At 37.3% G+C, this 14996-nt stretch overlaps 5 protein-coding genes across 5 annotated transcripts; 2 read left to right on the top strand and 3 right to left on the bottom strand.

The window, feature by feature from the left end:
* LOC18588257 lies at positions 1525-3615 on the top strand. The gene is made up of 5 exons (XM_018127065.1): positions 1525-2257; positions 2387-2447; positions 2679-3211; positions 3309-3474; positions 3560-3615. The coding sequence occupies exons 1-5, from the start codon at positions 2252-2254 to the stop codon at positions 3577-3579; spliced, it is 786 nt and encodes a 261-aa protein (XP_017982554.1). The 5' UTR covers positions 1525-2251; the 3' UTR covers positions 3580-3615.
* On the top strand, positions 4774-7891 carry LOC18588256 (sm-like protein LSM1B). Its single transcript, XM_007012542.2, has 5 exons — positions 4774-5189; positions 6086-6154; positions 6283-6398; positions 6512-6574; positions 7282-7891. The coding sequence occupies exons 1-5, from the start codon at positions 5129-5131 to the stop codon at positions 7357-7359; spliced, it is 387 nt and encodes a 128-aa protein (XP_007012604.1). The 5' UTR covers positions 4774-5128; the 3' UTR covers positions 7360-7891.
* On the bottom strand, positions 8129-10237 carry LOC18588255. Its single transcript, XM_007012541.2, has 3 exons — positions 9821-10237; positions 8957-9078; positions 8129-8682 (listed from the first exon to the last, which is right to left on the bottom strand). Exons 1-3 carry the CDS (start codon positions 9942-9944, stop codon positions 8365-8367), a joined length of 564 nt encoding a protein of 187 aa, XP_007012603.1. The 5' UTR covers positions 9945-10237; the 3' UTR covers positions 8129-8364.
* Positions 10513-12498, bottom strand: LOC18588254 (actin-104). The gene is made up of 5 exons (XM_018127877.1): positions 12204-12498; positions 11940-12036; positions 11472-11865; positions 10786-11399; positions 10513-10690 (listed from the first exon to the last, which is right to left on the bottom strand). The coding sequence occupies exons 2-5, from the start codon at positions 11994-11996 to the stop codon at positions 10625-10627; spliced, it is 1131 nt and encodes a 376-aa protein (XP_017983366.1). The 5' UTR covers positions 11997-12036; positions 12204-12498; the 3' UTR covers positions 10513-10624.
* On the bottom strand, positions 12597-14713 carry LOC18588253 (ubiquinone biosynthesis protein COQ9, mitochondrial). Its single transcript, XM_018127092.1, is given in 7 exon segments — positions 12597-12997; positions 13097-13170; positions 13294-13465; positions 13563-13610; positions 13613-13726; positions 14343-14449; positions 14539-14713. Coding segments are annotated over 6 exon segments (582 nt in total). The 5' UTR covers positions 14439-14449; positions 14539-14713; the 3' UTR covers positions 12597-12919.

Raw genomic sequence — 14996 nt, 5'->3', positions numbered from 1 at the left:
TTTCTTCCTCTCTTTTTTCTCTACATTTTCATTGATTGATTTTCACCAAATTTCAAAAATGAAACCTAAATCTAGAATATTTTAAATCTTCAATTTTTTTTTTATATTTGAAGAAAAAAAGGGAGGAGATTTTTGAAAAATTACTATAATTAAAAGAAAAAGAAAAGAAAAATTTAATTTAATTTTTGTTATGATTCTAAGTTGGTAGAGGTAACGATTAGTGATTGACAACAACAGAAACAATGAATGTGGTTCGTTAAATTTTAAGTTTTAAATTCTATTACGTTAATTGAACACATGGTAACATAATTAAGTCCAGTAGACAAAAAATATTAGATACTATTGAGTCTAATAATTATTAATTTTTTATTAAAATTAAGAATTTATTTAAATACAAATCAAAAATTAAAAGTTCGTTTATTGTGCAAAGTTAAGAGATTTTTCATTATTTAAGCCTTTCCTTTTCTTAATTCTTGCACATGCCTCCCTGCCTCTGCTTGATCTGCTGATTAATTCCAGCTGTAGCATTTTGCTTTTATATTAAAAGGGAGAGACTAAGATTTATAGAAAATACTAGAAAACAATTTGACTACTACATTTGCGTTAAGTACCATGTAACAACAGAATGCAAAACATAGAAATGCATGCAGAAAGATTAGCACCTTAAAGGGTTGGCAAGAGTTTAAGACGATTGGGAGCGAGTTGTCCTAAACTAGTCCTTGTCCCGGTGAACGGTTTCCCAGGATTGTTTGGGCACAGTGGTCCGAGCTGATTTCTTGTTTCTTAAATCACGTATGATCCAGAATTCAGGGATTTGCATGGCAAATTTGTCATAAGATCTTGTAAATTGTCCCAGAACAGCTCTAGAGTTTTTTTTCCCCCATCTGTTCCTTCTTTAACATAAGCAACACATTTCAAGAGAGACAGACTTGATTTCCTTGACCCTCGTAAATTGTAGATCAGCATCCAGGTTTGACTTCAGTTTCAATCTTTTGATAGTTTAGTTGCATGGGATAAAACTCTCGATTGACGATAAATAATTAAATTGGTTTAATCACATAGTTTGGCTCTAATATAGCCAAATCTTCAGTTATGTCATGGTCATGGAGAATCAATATATCTGATTTTCTCTGAGTACGTGAGGTGGAAAATAAGTCAAGTATGAGTAATTATGACGAGTTTTAGAGGATTTTGTGGGGAACGTGGGTGGCCTAAATCAAGTATTCTAGCGGTGGAGGTGCTGCTGCCGGTGGTTGCGAGATGGAGCAGGTGCTTGGTGGTTCGGTTAGTGAGAGACATAACCACGCGAACATGGCTTGTATGCCCCCTGTTCTGCCCCTCTGGCCCATCTCCTCTCAGCTCCTCTTTTGATCTCTCCTCCCATTTTGTCCTCCACCAAAGTTGTTTTCTTTCCATCCTTTAATATTCAATTATAAATTTGGATATAATCAAATATAAAATCCGATGGTTGTAATCTAATAATGCAACTCAATTACAATGCCAAACAGGCTTCGGTATATTAATTGTTTCTTATACATTGAAAAGCACTCATCTTGGTGCAAACGAACCAAAAATATAGGTACAGACAGTGTTTTCTGTTACCGACACTCTCTTCATTTGATACGGGCGGTGAAAATGCAACTGCCATTGAGGGTAATTGACGGAGCGAAAACTCTCCTTTCGTGCATGCCATTGTCTCTGAATTAATGAAGAAACTGCTATATATGAAGGAGCTAAATCAGGGATGAAATATCGAGGAGGAATAATGTCATAGACTCATGTTATTAATCACTAGTTTCAAGGGGCAGTGCCGGCAGGTCTAGAGATGCTCGAGATTCAAAAGGCTTTGTGACTATAGGTAGTACTACATGGTGATTTGTATATGGGGAGACAAAGGTGCCATTTTTACTTTGTGTTGATTACAAAGGAAGAAATATGGAATTAAACTAGTGGGGACAAAGACATGGTAGTTGGAAAAAAAGGTGACAGAGAAGAGAGAGGGAAGAGAGGCGGTAAAGTCCGTGTTTGGGAACTTGAACCATGTAGCAAGTAGCATCCACACCAGCTTGATATGATATGGAATTTCTCAAACTCCACTCTATTTAACTCTTTATGCAGCAAAGCTTTCACTGGCTTATAGGATTTCTTTGTTTGCATCTCTTCAAGTCCAAATTCAATACCATCATCAATCGCCTGCCATCTGCATTTTGCTGTTTCTGAAAGCTGCAGTTTTGCAATATTATTTCACCAAATGAAGGTGAGAACTAAGAAACTGATAATTCAAAAGCTAGATATATAGTAAAGGAATTAAGAGAATGGATTTCTTGGTCAGTTTTTATACTTTGTTAAGGTGTTTTTTTTTTTTTGGTCTTGTTTGATATTCCAGATATTCAGCTGGGTGCAAAACAAGCTCACTAGCAAGAAATCCAACTCGATTCCAGCTAATTGTAAGTGTGTTCGTATCTTTTCTTGACTTCTACTTTTCAAGGTTTCAATGAACTTTTAAGCTTTTCTCCCCTTCCGGCCTCTCCAGAATCCTCGTAGTAATAAAAAGCTATCCTGTTAACGGAGTGTAACGTGTTTGATCTTCAGACGGCATATGTTTTGTTTGCATACATTTGTTGGTTTTCTAATGAAGTTATCATCACTGATTCTAAATTTTCATTCCTCTGATCTAGATCATATCCAACAGCCTTGCAAAGAAGAGTTCAGCGACTGGCCTCATGGACTGCTAACAATTGGAACGTTTGGAAATAAGATAAAGCAAGAACCAGATCAGAAGGCAAATCTTCAAGAAAATTTCCCTTCGGCACAAGATCATCTACATGGTCTGACGCCTGAAGAAGTCGGAAAGCTTCAAAAAGAGTTAAACTTAATATTTCAGGAACATGTTGGAGTTGGACCGACATCAGATAACCTGGAAGCTCCTAATCTTCCATTTGAAAAATTTCTCGACACCAACTCAAGCACGGAAGCTGAAGAAAGGAATTGCAGCGCATGCTCCCATGATTCAAACAAGAAAAACGACCACATTCAATGTAGCACCAGTTTAGTTCACAGTAGAGGGAAAGATATCTGTTTTGATAATTCTAAAGGCGCCATTGGCAAAAAATCATTGTCATTTCTTCTCAAGAAGATGTTTGTTTGCAGAAGTGGATTTTCACCTGCCCCAAGTTTAAGGGATCCAAACCTGGAATCACGAATGGAGAAGGTACGTATATACATCAATGAACACACACAGAATTTCACTAATTATATATTTATTAAGTAAACATGTTGTTAAAATATTTTGATATTGGGACTTGCAGTTGTTGAGGACTATACTTCACAAGAAAATATATCCACAAAGTTCTAGTCCGAAATTGTCTACCAATAAATCCCTGGAGAGCAGCTATACCCCCAAGACTGCCAATGGGGATGAAAAGGTTGAAAAAGCAGATGATGGAAGTAAATGGGTAAAAACAGACTCCGAATGTAAGTTCATATGGTATCAATCTCCATGTTTATATGCAGGCATATTGACAATGAATGTTTAACTTGATTTGTTTCTTCATTGCAGATATTGTTTTGGAAATATGAAGTACCTTATCTTGCTTGGATGACCGGCTATGAAGATACATGGTAACTTTTTTGTGTGCATATACACATGTTTAATACTATTAATTAATGTACACTTTGCCACTATAACTCATAGGAAGTGAACTTCAGTCTAGAAGTGAATCAAAGTTGAATTGGCTGATACGTAATCTAAACTTGATTAATTGATAATAACTTATACTAAACTTTACATGATGTTTTTGCAGAAAAAATATATGCAATACGATTATATATATATATATGATTAAAGGGTATGCTTTGGATGAAGAAATATTTTCATAATCAGTTGCGAGAAAAGAAGATCCAATGATGTGTCGAGATACAAGGATCGATGAGAAACAACATGATCAAGTAGTTTATTGCATAATTATTTTTCAGATTGCAAGGTTTTTTTTTTATTAAAAGCCTTGGAGGAAGACAATGATTCTTTGGAAATGCAAGTTTACATTGATTTTCTCTCCAGTGTTGCATTTTCTAGGTCCTTAAACTTTGTTTTTGCTTTTTTGAGGATGAGAGGCATATAAATTTGACTTAATAATATCAACTAGTTTATGATCTAATTACATCTTTTATCATCTCCCGTATGTACCAATGAAAAAATCCTACCATATTTCTTGGGACAAGTCTTTTGTACCCTGGATTTTATTTGTTTGGGCTGAACTACGGACCAGAAGTGAGAGTGAGATGAACCAAACTAAATGAGAACGGTCCTGGTCTGCAACCTAATGAACTTCAAGTTTGGGCCAAGGGCCAATTCTTGGTCAATGTACCATTCATCAATTTTCATTATATTATAATCTATCCAAACTATTTGCAAAATTTGACCATATGAAGTGAATTATATATTAGTGTTTAGTTTCTTTAACAACAGAAATTCCAGTTTGGTCAATTTTTTGATGCAACCTGCCACTCGTTGACATCAATATCGACAATCATCCCTAGTCCAAAAGACAGCTTCATTATCACAGAAAAAGGTCATGATTAAATCTAATCCAACGTTCCAAAACCAATTAATTAAGAGCAATAATTCATCATAATTAGAAAAAGAAACCCCAAATTCAATCCGAAATTACTGTATTAAATTGTTTCGTTTTCCCCAAGGTCAAAGGGTGTTGAGCTGAGTTAATTTGTTTTTACTCTGTCGCAGTTAAAATTATTCAATAAATAATAAATTGAAGATTAGAAAAGAAGGGAAAAAACAAAAGATTGAATGATTGATCCACCAAGGCTTTTAATTTTGCTTCTTGCCAGGAAAAGCTCTAAACCTAAACCTAACTCTCCCTTCTCTTTCTCTCTCTTCTTCGTCTCCCTCATAAAAGCTTCCTACAATTTGGTCAATAAAGCTAGGGTTTTACAGCTTTGGAGGTGATCTCTTCTGGGTTCACTCTTTTTGAGAGAGAGGTTTTGCGAAGATTTGAATTTTTTTCTTTGTTGGTGGGGAAGAGTGGTTTAAACATTGGAGGGTTGATTGGGAAGCCAATGCCATTTGTTTGGAAAATTGGAATTGAAGTATCAAGGAAGAATAATTTCCATGTCTTGGGCTGGCCCTGATGATATCTTTCTCTCCACTTCTCTTGCCACCTATCTTGACAGTAATCTCTCTCTCTTCCTCTCTCTGTGTTTTATATGTAGTAGATAAGCCAATGCAATTGGAATTTTTTGATGTTTTATTTGCAGTCTTTAAATTACCTTCTTTGGGTTTTCTTTTTCTTTTTCTTTTTTAAAGTTTTTCTTAGATGTTAGGTTCGGTTTGTTTAATGATACTGTTTGATTCAGGGGATTCCTGTTTTTGTTCTTTCTCTTTATGAAGTTTTGTTCGTTACTGTTCTTGGATTGTCAGTATTTTTGTGATTTTGTTTTCTTTTAAGAATTGGGAGGAGGTGGTTTTGTATTGTATGTCCAACTTGTTTTCTTAGCTTGGAAGATATGCGAAGTTTGGTGAAAAGAGTTTGTTCAAGGAAAGAGGACCTCTTCCATTTGTTTTTCCAATCATGATGGAAATGTCAATTGGTTTTGTGCTAAAGACTTTGGGGATCTTCACAAGACTCACTTTGTATTTAAAGTTACAAGCTTTCAACTTTGCTTTCGTGGAATTTCATAATTGAATTGTTTGGAGAATATTGAATGAAAGATGCCATCTTGGAAACTTGGGTGGCATCTCAAATTGCTATGTTGCAATCTGACTTTAGTTCCGAGTAGAATTTCTGTTATTGACGCATGATAATTCTCTTTCACAAGTCTGAGAGAGAGAGAGAGAGAGAGAGAGAGAGAGAGAGTTGGTTAGCATAAGCTATGCATCTGAAACTATATCATATTTTGATTCCAGACTCCCTTGAATGTTTTTGTTTGTAGTTGTCTATCTCCCTACATTCCCATTTTGTCTGCTAGAGGTTTCCCTTCATATTGCAACAGTTATTTAGTAAATTGTCTGTGATTTAGATCTTTAATGATCGTAAAACGTTCCTTAAAACTTTAATCTATTTTGCAGAAAAGCTTCTTGTCTTGCTGAGAGATGGCAGGAAACTTTTGGGATTACTGCGTTCTTTTGACCAATTTGGTAGTTTGTCTTGATCTTATTCTTTGCTGAGTTCTTTCTGCTGTCTGTGTTTCTGTTAACTTTTCTTTCTTTCTTTGTTCTGACGTCTGACGTCTGATGACTGATGTGCTTTTCTTTCACATTAACAGCTAATGTTGTTCTAGAAGGAGCTTGTGAGCGCGTTATTGTTGGTGATCTGTACTGTGACATCCCCTTAGGTCTATATGTAATCCGTGGGGAGAATGTTGTCTTAATAGGAGAGCTGGTATGCTGTTTTATGCTATATTTTTTTCACCCTTTTTCTTTTGTTGGCATGTGGAATTGTTTTGTTGTACAATGAAGGTTGTTTCTTATTTATAATTGCTACTTTCTATAAAGGACTTGGAAAAGGAGGAGCTTCCCTCACATATGACTCCTGTATCGGCAGCCGAGATAAAAAGGGTAAGTGGCTTCTTACAATTCTTTATTTCTTTGCACGTTTTGCATGGTTTGCAATAAAAAACTATGAATGAATTTGCATTTGTAGAATATGTGTGCTATAGGTGGATGATAACTGTTATCCTGGAATGTTGTTATTATCTCATTAGGCATGGCTGGGAAGCTAGTTAAGTTAATGTCATAGGCTACTTCTTTCAGTTTGAGTAGAAATGCGTGCTGGACTTTATGAAAGAAACCTTCTATTATTAAATTTTGTTTTCCCAGACAAGCAGACATTTTTTTTAATTTAATTCATGAAGGAACTTCCATAATTTGTTTTTGAAACTTTGATCAATATATCATTTATTAACAGAGAACTCTAATGTTACTCTACACGCTATGTTGAGCAATTAATCAAATGACCAATTGACCAGGTCATTTTCCAAGCTTCCCATCATTGAATAGGTGGTGAAATCTATTTGACCGAACCCATCTTATGAAAGGCTAGGTGGATATTTCCACTTTTAAGGGGTTTTTTGTTTACCATGCTGTACATGTCTATTTTCTCTTCTGGTTTTGGCCACTTTTAAGGGGTTTTTTGTTTACCATGCTATACATGTCTATTTTCGCTTCTGGTTTTGGCAAAGAAAGCTAGTAATTATTTTCTCTTCTGATATGATTTTTTAAAATTGTACACATCATGAATTACTTGTCTCTTTATCCTTTTCCAGGCTCAGAAAGCAGAAAGAGAAGCTACAGATCTGAAGGGCTCCATGAGAAAAAGAATGGAGTTCCTTGATTTTGATTAATAGGTCCTGCTATTTTCTTAGAGTTCATGCCATATTCGCAAATATTAGTGCGATTGTGACCCAAAATTTGAACAAGGGTGGGATAGGCATGAAAGATTCTTACTTCATCCCTGTTATTGGAGGAGGAAGCTAGAAGAGGGGGAGAAAGTTTTAACCATTCTGAAGACCTTATCTGCTAAAAGGTTGGGAAGAGGAAGTTAATTTTTCTGTCTCTTAAGAGGCAACGATGATGATTTCCTTGCACCTCTGTAGCATGGGCAATAGCACTATGTGCAATACCTATAATTAGGTTCTTCAGTGATTTTATTGTTTTGAGAGTTTTCTGTTTATACCAAAAATTATCTTGTTTCTCCTTGTTTTAGTTTCTCGTTTCTTCCTTTCTAGGCTCTTGCATTTCATTCGAATAGAAATTGTTTCAGAATTGCTGTGGTTTGTTGCGTTGGTGCCGCAATCTGTAATGGCAGTCACGTACAATTTATTTGTAACGTGTTTAGTAATGTTTCATGATCTTTACATGCAGAAGTTTCTCCTATGGCGTACTTGTGCCTTTTTCTACCTTGCCTACTCTAGAATCATGATATTCTCAGCAGTTTCTTTTATCTTTTCTTGTAGGAGCTAATCTAGTATATGGAAAAAGACAAAATGCTCTTTTTCTTGAGCAATAGATTTAGGTTGAAAATTCACAAATTGATATGGACAAGCATGTATGTTGACAATTAGCAAATTGATCTACAAGCATCTCTCACATGACTTGTTTGAAATTGCTGTAAGCTAGTAGAAAAGTGTACGAATTTTATTAGTAATTTGTTACACATGGACAATAACATTCGACACACAGCTTAATGCTTTCGATAGTACAGTGAATATAAATTAAAAAACTAGTAGCAACCCAAGAATCAGAAACCTGAAAACTTGATGCCACTTGCCACTCAAGTTCCTCACTAAAGCATTGAAACCAGCATCAGAAGTCTGATTTCTAGATAACCAGCACTTATCAAACTTCTTTCAATCAGGATAGGTGAGTAAAGAAATGAGGCGCTCGTGATTCGGAAAGTGTGCTACAAGCTCAGAGCGTTTGGCCAGTTCAAAGTCTTGAAACTGAAAGGCAGGTGCGCAGGTGCACCCGACAAGGGAGTAGTGGCTCTCAGCATCCCTTGATTCAGTTTTTGTCACTGCCCCATCAGTGGAAATCTGAAAATCCTTGGTTGGAAATGCACCAAACCAAACATTTGGAGGCACCGTATACTGCACCTGCTGATTATCTAGCAGATCAGGTCCAAGACATGTTAGTTTTATCTGCCCAATCTCATCCAGCTCTAGGACCTGTATGAAACAAGCTGCATCAAGAACCATAAATCGCAACATTGATATTGTCTGGGATAGTATTCGGAAGTATAAGAAATTTCTACACAATTAAGCTTATTTTTAGTATATCCATACCTGTGTTGACATAAATCAAGAACATTTCCAAGTTACCAATCAGTTTGTGTATCATGATTAACAGGAAGTCGCACTATTCTATTTTGGCTTGAACAAGGTCAATGCATGTAAAGTTGTTAACTTTTATCTCTGTTAGTCCAGTTTATGTAGCCATTACCGTAAGAGGTTCTCCCAAATAAAAATGCCAGGTCTCAGCACATGGTATACGATGGAGGTGAGACACACACCCGGATGGTAGCAAGAAGTAAATACATGAGCTAACAGCACGATCAACCTTGTCTGCAGTGAAGCTACTGTGATGTTAGGACAATAGATACTACTAACAAATGACTAGTAAATGGGATGAAGACAAATCAAACTTGAAACTAGAAAGAAATCAGTTTCATTAGAATTTCATAACTTTGAATTGCAGACATGGACCCTGCGATTTAAGCTGAAACTTCTGACCGGAACAAGTCCGATCAAAGATAATGGCAGTGGGTGTAATTGAAAGTCAAAGTCAATTTTTTCTAATTTGGAAGGTAACCAAAGCCAGAATGTAAAGCATTTCCCTTGCAGACACCACAGGCTTATGCAGATAACCAAAATCTTCTGCTTCCTATTAATTTAACTTTCAAATTTGATTTCCCATATGTGACTTTAAAAAAAAAACTGTGCATTCTTTTTATCCATAACTCCTTTCATTTATTTTTCTCACTTTTTTATTTTACCTATTTTTTTCTCTTCCATCCACACTTGGAGTGTGCCCAAAATCTAGTCAAAAGAATTCTACATGTAAGCAGCGATAAGAAAAGGAAAGAAAGGATTGGACAATTCCTTTGAATTCAACAAGATGTAGACCCAGATCCCAGAGATAGAAACTTGCACAAGTAAAGAATCTAACAACAAAATGGAATCATAAGCCAAAAGAACAAGCTATTCCCAAATCAATAGATTTGAACTTTACTGCAGCAGAAGCGAAAACCGCACAATCAATGAAGAAAGAAGCAAAAAAGACAAGGGGTTTAAACCAAACACTTACATTCAGGAGGAAGTTGAGACTTGGAGAGGAAAACGGAGGTGTCCCTGAAAGTTTCATTATAGAAGCCACCTTCAGGGTGGGCCACCAGATTCAATTTTGCTGCAATCTCAGATGCAGAAGCCATGCTGCTCCAGTTTTTCCTTACAGTGGACTTAACAAACAAATGACAATGTTTCAGACTCCCAACAACCCTCCCTTTGTGTTTTTTATGACACTGTTGGCGATGAGGTCACTGTGTACATTTGTATAACCTAACCTAAAAGTGGGATCCACATATTTTACTTGTTTTCTTCTTTGGTGCATCACTTTATTACATGTTAGCGCTGGAAATCTTTGCTCTCTGCTGCATTTGGTCAGACCTTGGTTAGTCTTGGATTCTGTTTTTCCTCAAAGTACGGTGCAATGCTTCGACCCCTACAGTACACAACAAAAATGTTTTGACTCAGTCTGGTGCCCCTGTTTTGTGACATTTCATGGTAACTTGATAATTTTCAAGATTTTATAATTTTTTTTTCCAAATTAATGGTAACCTGATATCCACGTTAATTAACACGTGCATGCGGCATAAATCCGGAGAAGCGGAATTTTGTTGAGGCTACGAAGTGATGCAATCAAATCCTTTGAATTCTCGTCAGGTAAGGCGGCTTTTGGGGAAAAAGTGTCAATAATGAAACATCGCAATTATGGCCACATATCAAAGAGGGCCTATCAAGGTTGGAGTTTGCCCTTTGTATACATCTGTGATTTTCTTTACATGCTAATGTACAAAGGAAAGAAAATTAGAACGCGATGTAATGCTGTTGTTCAGAAACATTTCATGTGAACAATAGAAGAGCCAGACTCCATGTAATCTTCCTGAGTGATCCACATCTGCAAGAAAAGTCACCTCTATCAGTTACTTAATCACCAAAAGATCCGAGCCTTGATTGACCCTAAATGAATTTTTTGAGGAGTAAATTAGTTACCCGTTCAAAGGTGCTTAGAGAAGCCAAAATGGACCCACCAATCCAAACGCTATACTTTCTCTCTGGCGGTGCAATCACCCTGACCCTCACCCCGGGAGGAGCCAATGAGCTCACCTCTTTGGCCAACCTATCAGCCAGGCCTGGCATCAAAGTGGTACCCCCGCTGAGCACAACATTTCCAAACATCTCTCTTCTAACATCCATGTCACTCCTCCTGATTGATCTCACCAAAATCTCATGGAGACCACCTGACTCCATTCCCACCCTGCTTGGATCAAACAGAACTTCGGGGCACTTAAACCTGCTAGCTCCAATAGTTATGACTTGCCCATCTGGCAATTCATATTGCCTGTCAAGCTCTGAGCTTTCCCTTGATGTGACAAGTTCTTTATTGAAATCCATTGCTACAAATGAAAGTCGTTCTTTTATGTCCCTAACGATTTCTTTTTCCGCTGATGTTGTGAAGACGTAGCCCTCTTGAGTCAGGATCTTGGTGAGGTAGTCTGTCAGGTCCTTGCCTGCTAGATCAAGCCGATTGATAGCGTGAGGGAGTGCATAGCCCTCATAGATGGGGACTACATGGGTGACTCCTTCACCAGAGTCCATCACAACTCCTGCATACAATGTAATAGCATGCATAAGTTTGTGTGTATCCTATAAGGGGCATGGTCTTAAGATCGATTTACCTGTGGTTCGGCCACTGGCATAGAGGGATAGGACTGCTTGAATAGCTATGTACGTTGCTGGGACATCAAAAGCTTCGAACATGATTTCTACCATTTTTTCTCTGTTAATTCTGGGATTTAATGGAGCCTCAGTTAAGAGAACAGGGTGTTCTTCAATGGTAACTCTGAGCTCCGTATCAAATGTGTGCTCCCAGAGTCTCTCCATAGCTTCCCAGTCTCTCACTATCCCATGATCAATAGGGTAACTCAATCTGAGGATTCCTCTCCTTGCTTGTGCTTCATCTCCGAAGTAGATGTCTTTCTGTCCAAAGCCAACCATGGCATGTCTGTTTCGTGGACGACCTGTTATGCTCGGAAAAAGCACACTTGGAGCATCATCACCACCAAAACCAGCCTGCATTAAGGAAAGCACTTGTCAAAAATTTATATATTAACTTCCGAGAGATGGTGAGATGATGGATCACTAACCTTGACAGAACCTGATCCATTATCACAAACGATTGGCCGGTTTTCAAAGAAATCCATACTGTAGCCTGAGATTTGGATGAGGAATTATCTGGGAAAGCTGAAAAATTTTGGAAACTTGGAATATAGAATTATGAAGAGAAATGAAATGGAAGATTCATATAGGAGGTTGGCTTGTATAAGATATCTAATATAGAGAGGTAGCATAAGAGGACAAAATTAAATGTCGACGCCTTTAACTTTGGCATGAATTTTAGAGATCCTAACTTTGGTTGCTTTTGGAGAATGTCCTCGCATATTGGAAAGTCACTCTAAAAGGGCATCTATATTCCCTCTGTTATCAGTTGGGCGAGAATCGATTCCGCAGTTAACAAGAAAAGGTTTTGCTTAAACAGGGGGGCATTCTGTGATCCACAATACCACGCCGCTGGAAAAGAACTCCAAAAGGTTAAAAACGAAAAATGAAAATAACACCTGACGCAAATATTTCAACGAAATTTCACTCCTTTTACTCTTAATGGCTGAAATTTTGGTCGTATTAGAAGCAAGCATCGTTTCACATGGACTCTCCTATGTAAACTTTCCAACGGATCAAGTCATGTTTGTCGAGTTTGAGATTGGACTTGCCCTTAAGCTATCAACAACTTATAATATATCATGTGAAGAACAAGATCCTGTTAACAAATGATTATTGTGCGTGCCTGCATTTATCAAAAGAAATTAATGTAATCACATTGCCAACAAGATGAACATGCTAACATAATTGTCAGGCATTCGGTTCAAGCACTCAAACCCCCGCCAGGAACATACTTTGAAACCTAATCTCTGGAGAACAATGGCTAGCACCAAGGTAAACATTGAGAGCCCTTGAGGGTCCATCAAAATACTACCAACTACCTTGTGACAGCTCCTAGTTTTAATAGCTCATCGAGAGAAATTTGAAACTCATGCTAGTTATAAAAATATCATGAACCATCCCAACTTTAGCTTTCATCTCTGCTCACAAATCCTTGCAAAGAACTCCCCATTCCAGCACCAACAGCTTCTGCCAAATACTTTGCCTGTAACAGTGTAACTTCATTCAGAATTCTAAAACAGACTCCCATTTTTTCAATAAAGTTTTTAAAAAGAAAACGAAAAGGAATGGAGGGAAAAACCACCTCCTGGATTGTCTTCTTCAGATCAAAAGCATCTTTCACCAGATCATCCAAGAACAGCCATGTATCACGAAACTCTGCCAGAAAATGGTGAGTAAATGAAATGCTATCTAAAAGGTTGCATCTCCACAAGAAAGTCACTGATGAGACAAAGATGTATACGCATCAAATTAATCACATAAAGGTCAAGGGAAATGAACCTGGCAAGCCGTCAGTCAGCGTGTAAGTCTCTGTTGTTGAGTATATCCCTCCAAGGACAGTGCATTTCACATAACAATCTACATCAGAGGCCTCATAACCAGCAGCATGCCGGATTTCATCAGCCAGCATTCCCAGCTGCTTGATACTTGTTGAAACATTCAATTGATGTGCCTACAAAAGAATGTTAGAAAATAATTGTCTTGAAGAGTGAAGGCTTTGATAAAGTAAACTAGTACTTTAACAAGAAAAAAGGTATAGGGACTGGTACTTGAATGCTGAGAGCTTGAGGCCATTTTGATATTTAGGGCGCTTGCATTTTTCTAGGTGAATCCTTACAAGCTTTGAGATGTGCTGGCTAGGAATCAAGTTTTGTAATACCTCTCCGGAGTCAGTTTTATCAATAAGCCTTTGTAAGCAGTCATCCATAAAGAACTGCAGAGAGAAAAGAGATGAAGTCATTGTCGAAAAATGAAGGAGAACAGATCATACTAGCTGAAATTAGCAAAGCTAAGTACGCATCAAACAGTGAGATTCTTAAACATACAACTAATCAATAGCTTAGCATCAGGAAACCAGTATTCGGTAGATACAACAAGATATGCCAACTTGAGAATACAAGACCAAAAGAAATAGACTTTAAAATGTTAAAGACAAATTTTGAGCAGAGTGGTCTAAACAAAGTATAGAGAAGAACCAAATTAACGATCCAGGAAAGAGAAACCAAAATTTAGTCCCTTCCTAGAAGAACAGCCTTCAAAAATACTTTCAGATTGATTTTGATTAACGCATTGCCATGGACGAGAGAAACATGACAGCATGCAATAATAAGACAAACACTACTATGAGATTGTTTGACCAATTAATTCATGCTACGGTTTATCTGCAATTCCCTACCTAAAATTTCCATATCGGAACTGATAACAATCACAATTAAAGAATAATTTGACATATAAATAAAGTGAAAGATTAAAAGAAGAGCTTATGAAAAGATTGAAACTTTTCTTTTTACAGCCAAAAGAGTTGAAACTTTGTTCACCCAAAAAATTACCTGACAAGGGCTGCTTCTTTTCGGGGGAAAGATCCAACAATTGAAGGAGAAACCCCAACATCTTTTGCACCTGCTACCATTGCTTCTTCGCTCCATCCCAATCTCATCTGCATTTAAAAAAAAATCAATTTTTATCCCTAAAAAATCGTAAATAAAAATATAAAGTTTTTAAAAAATATTAATTGAATGTACGTACGACGTGTCGTAGTGAGGCTGGCAGCACCCGAGCTTGCTCCTCCTCGTACGCAGCTCTCGGATTTTTTCTCTTGTCACGTGGACCACCCCCAGATGTTGATGATGTCGACGAACTCGTTGACGATGACACCGTGGAAGAATCAGATGGACTAAGGGTCTGATTAGGGAACGGTTGTGGGTCTACAGTAGTGGAAAACAGTGAAGAGCTAATGACGGTTCTGAGGTTAGGAAATCGAAGAAGGCGGCCTTCGCCGCCGTTGTTAATAAGAGTGGCGTCGTGAAAGACGTGATTCGCCGCCGTTCGATACATATCATCCTGCGTTCACCTTGAGTTCCGACTCCGAGAGTGCGTTTAGGTCCTCTTGGTAAATAAAATAATCTTTAGTCATGTCAACTGTCCACGAAGACTCGCTCGATATGATTTATCAACATGAAATTACAATAGTCTTTTGTCATGAA

Source organism: Theobroma cacao, chromosome 9, assembly GCF_000208745.1.
Source record: "Theobroma cacao cultivar B97-61/B2 chromosome 9, Criollo_cocoa_genome_V2, whole genome shotgun sequence".
Classification (NCBI taxonomy): Eukaryota; Viridiplantae; Streptophyta; class Magnoliopsida; order Malvales; family Malvaceae; genus Theobroma; species Theobroma cacao.
Note: the sequence above shows the minus strand (reverse complement) of the source record. Positions and strands in the feature narration are given on the sequence as shown.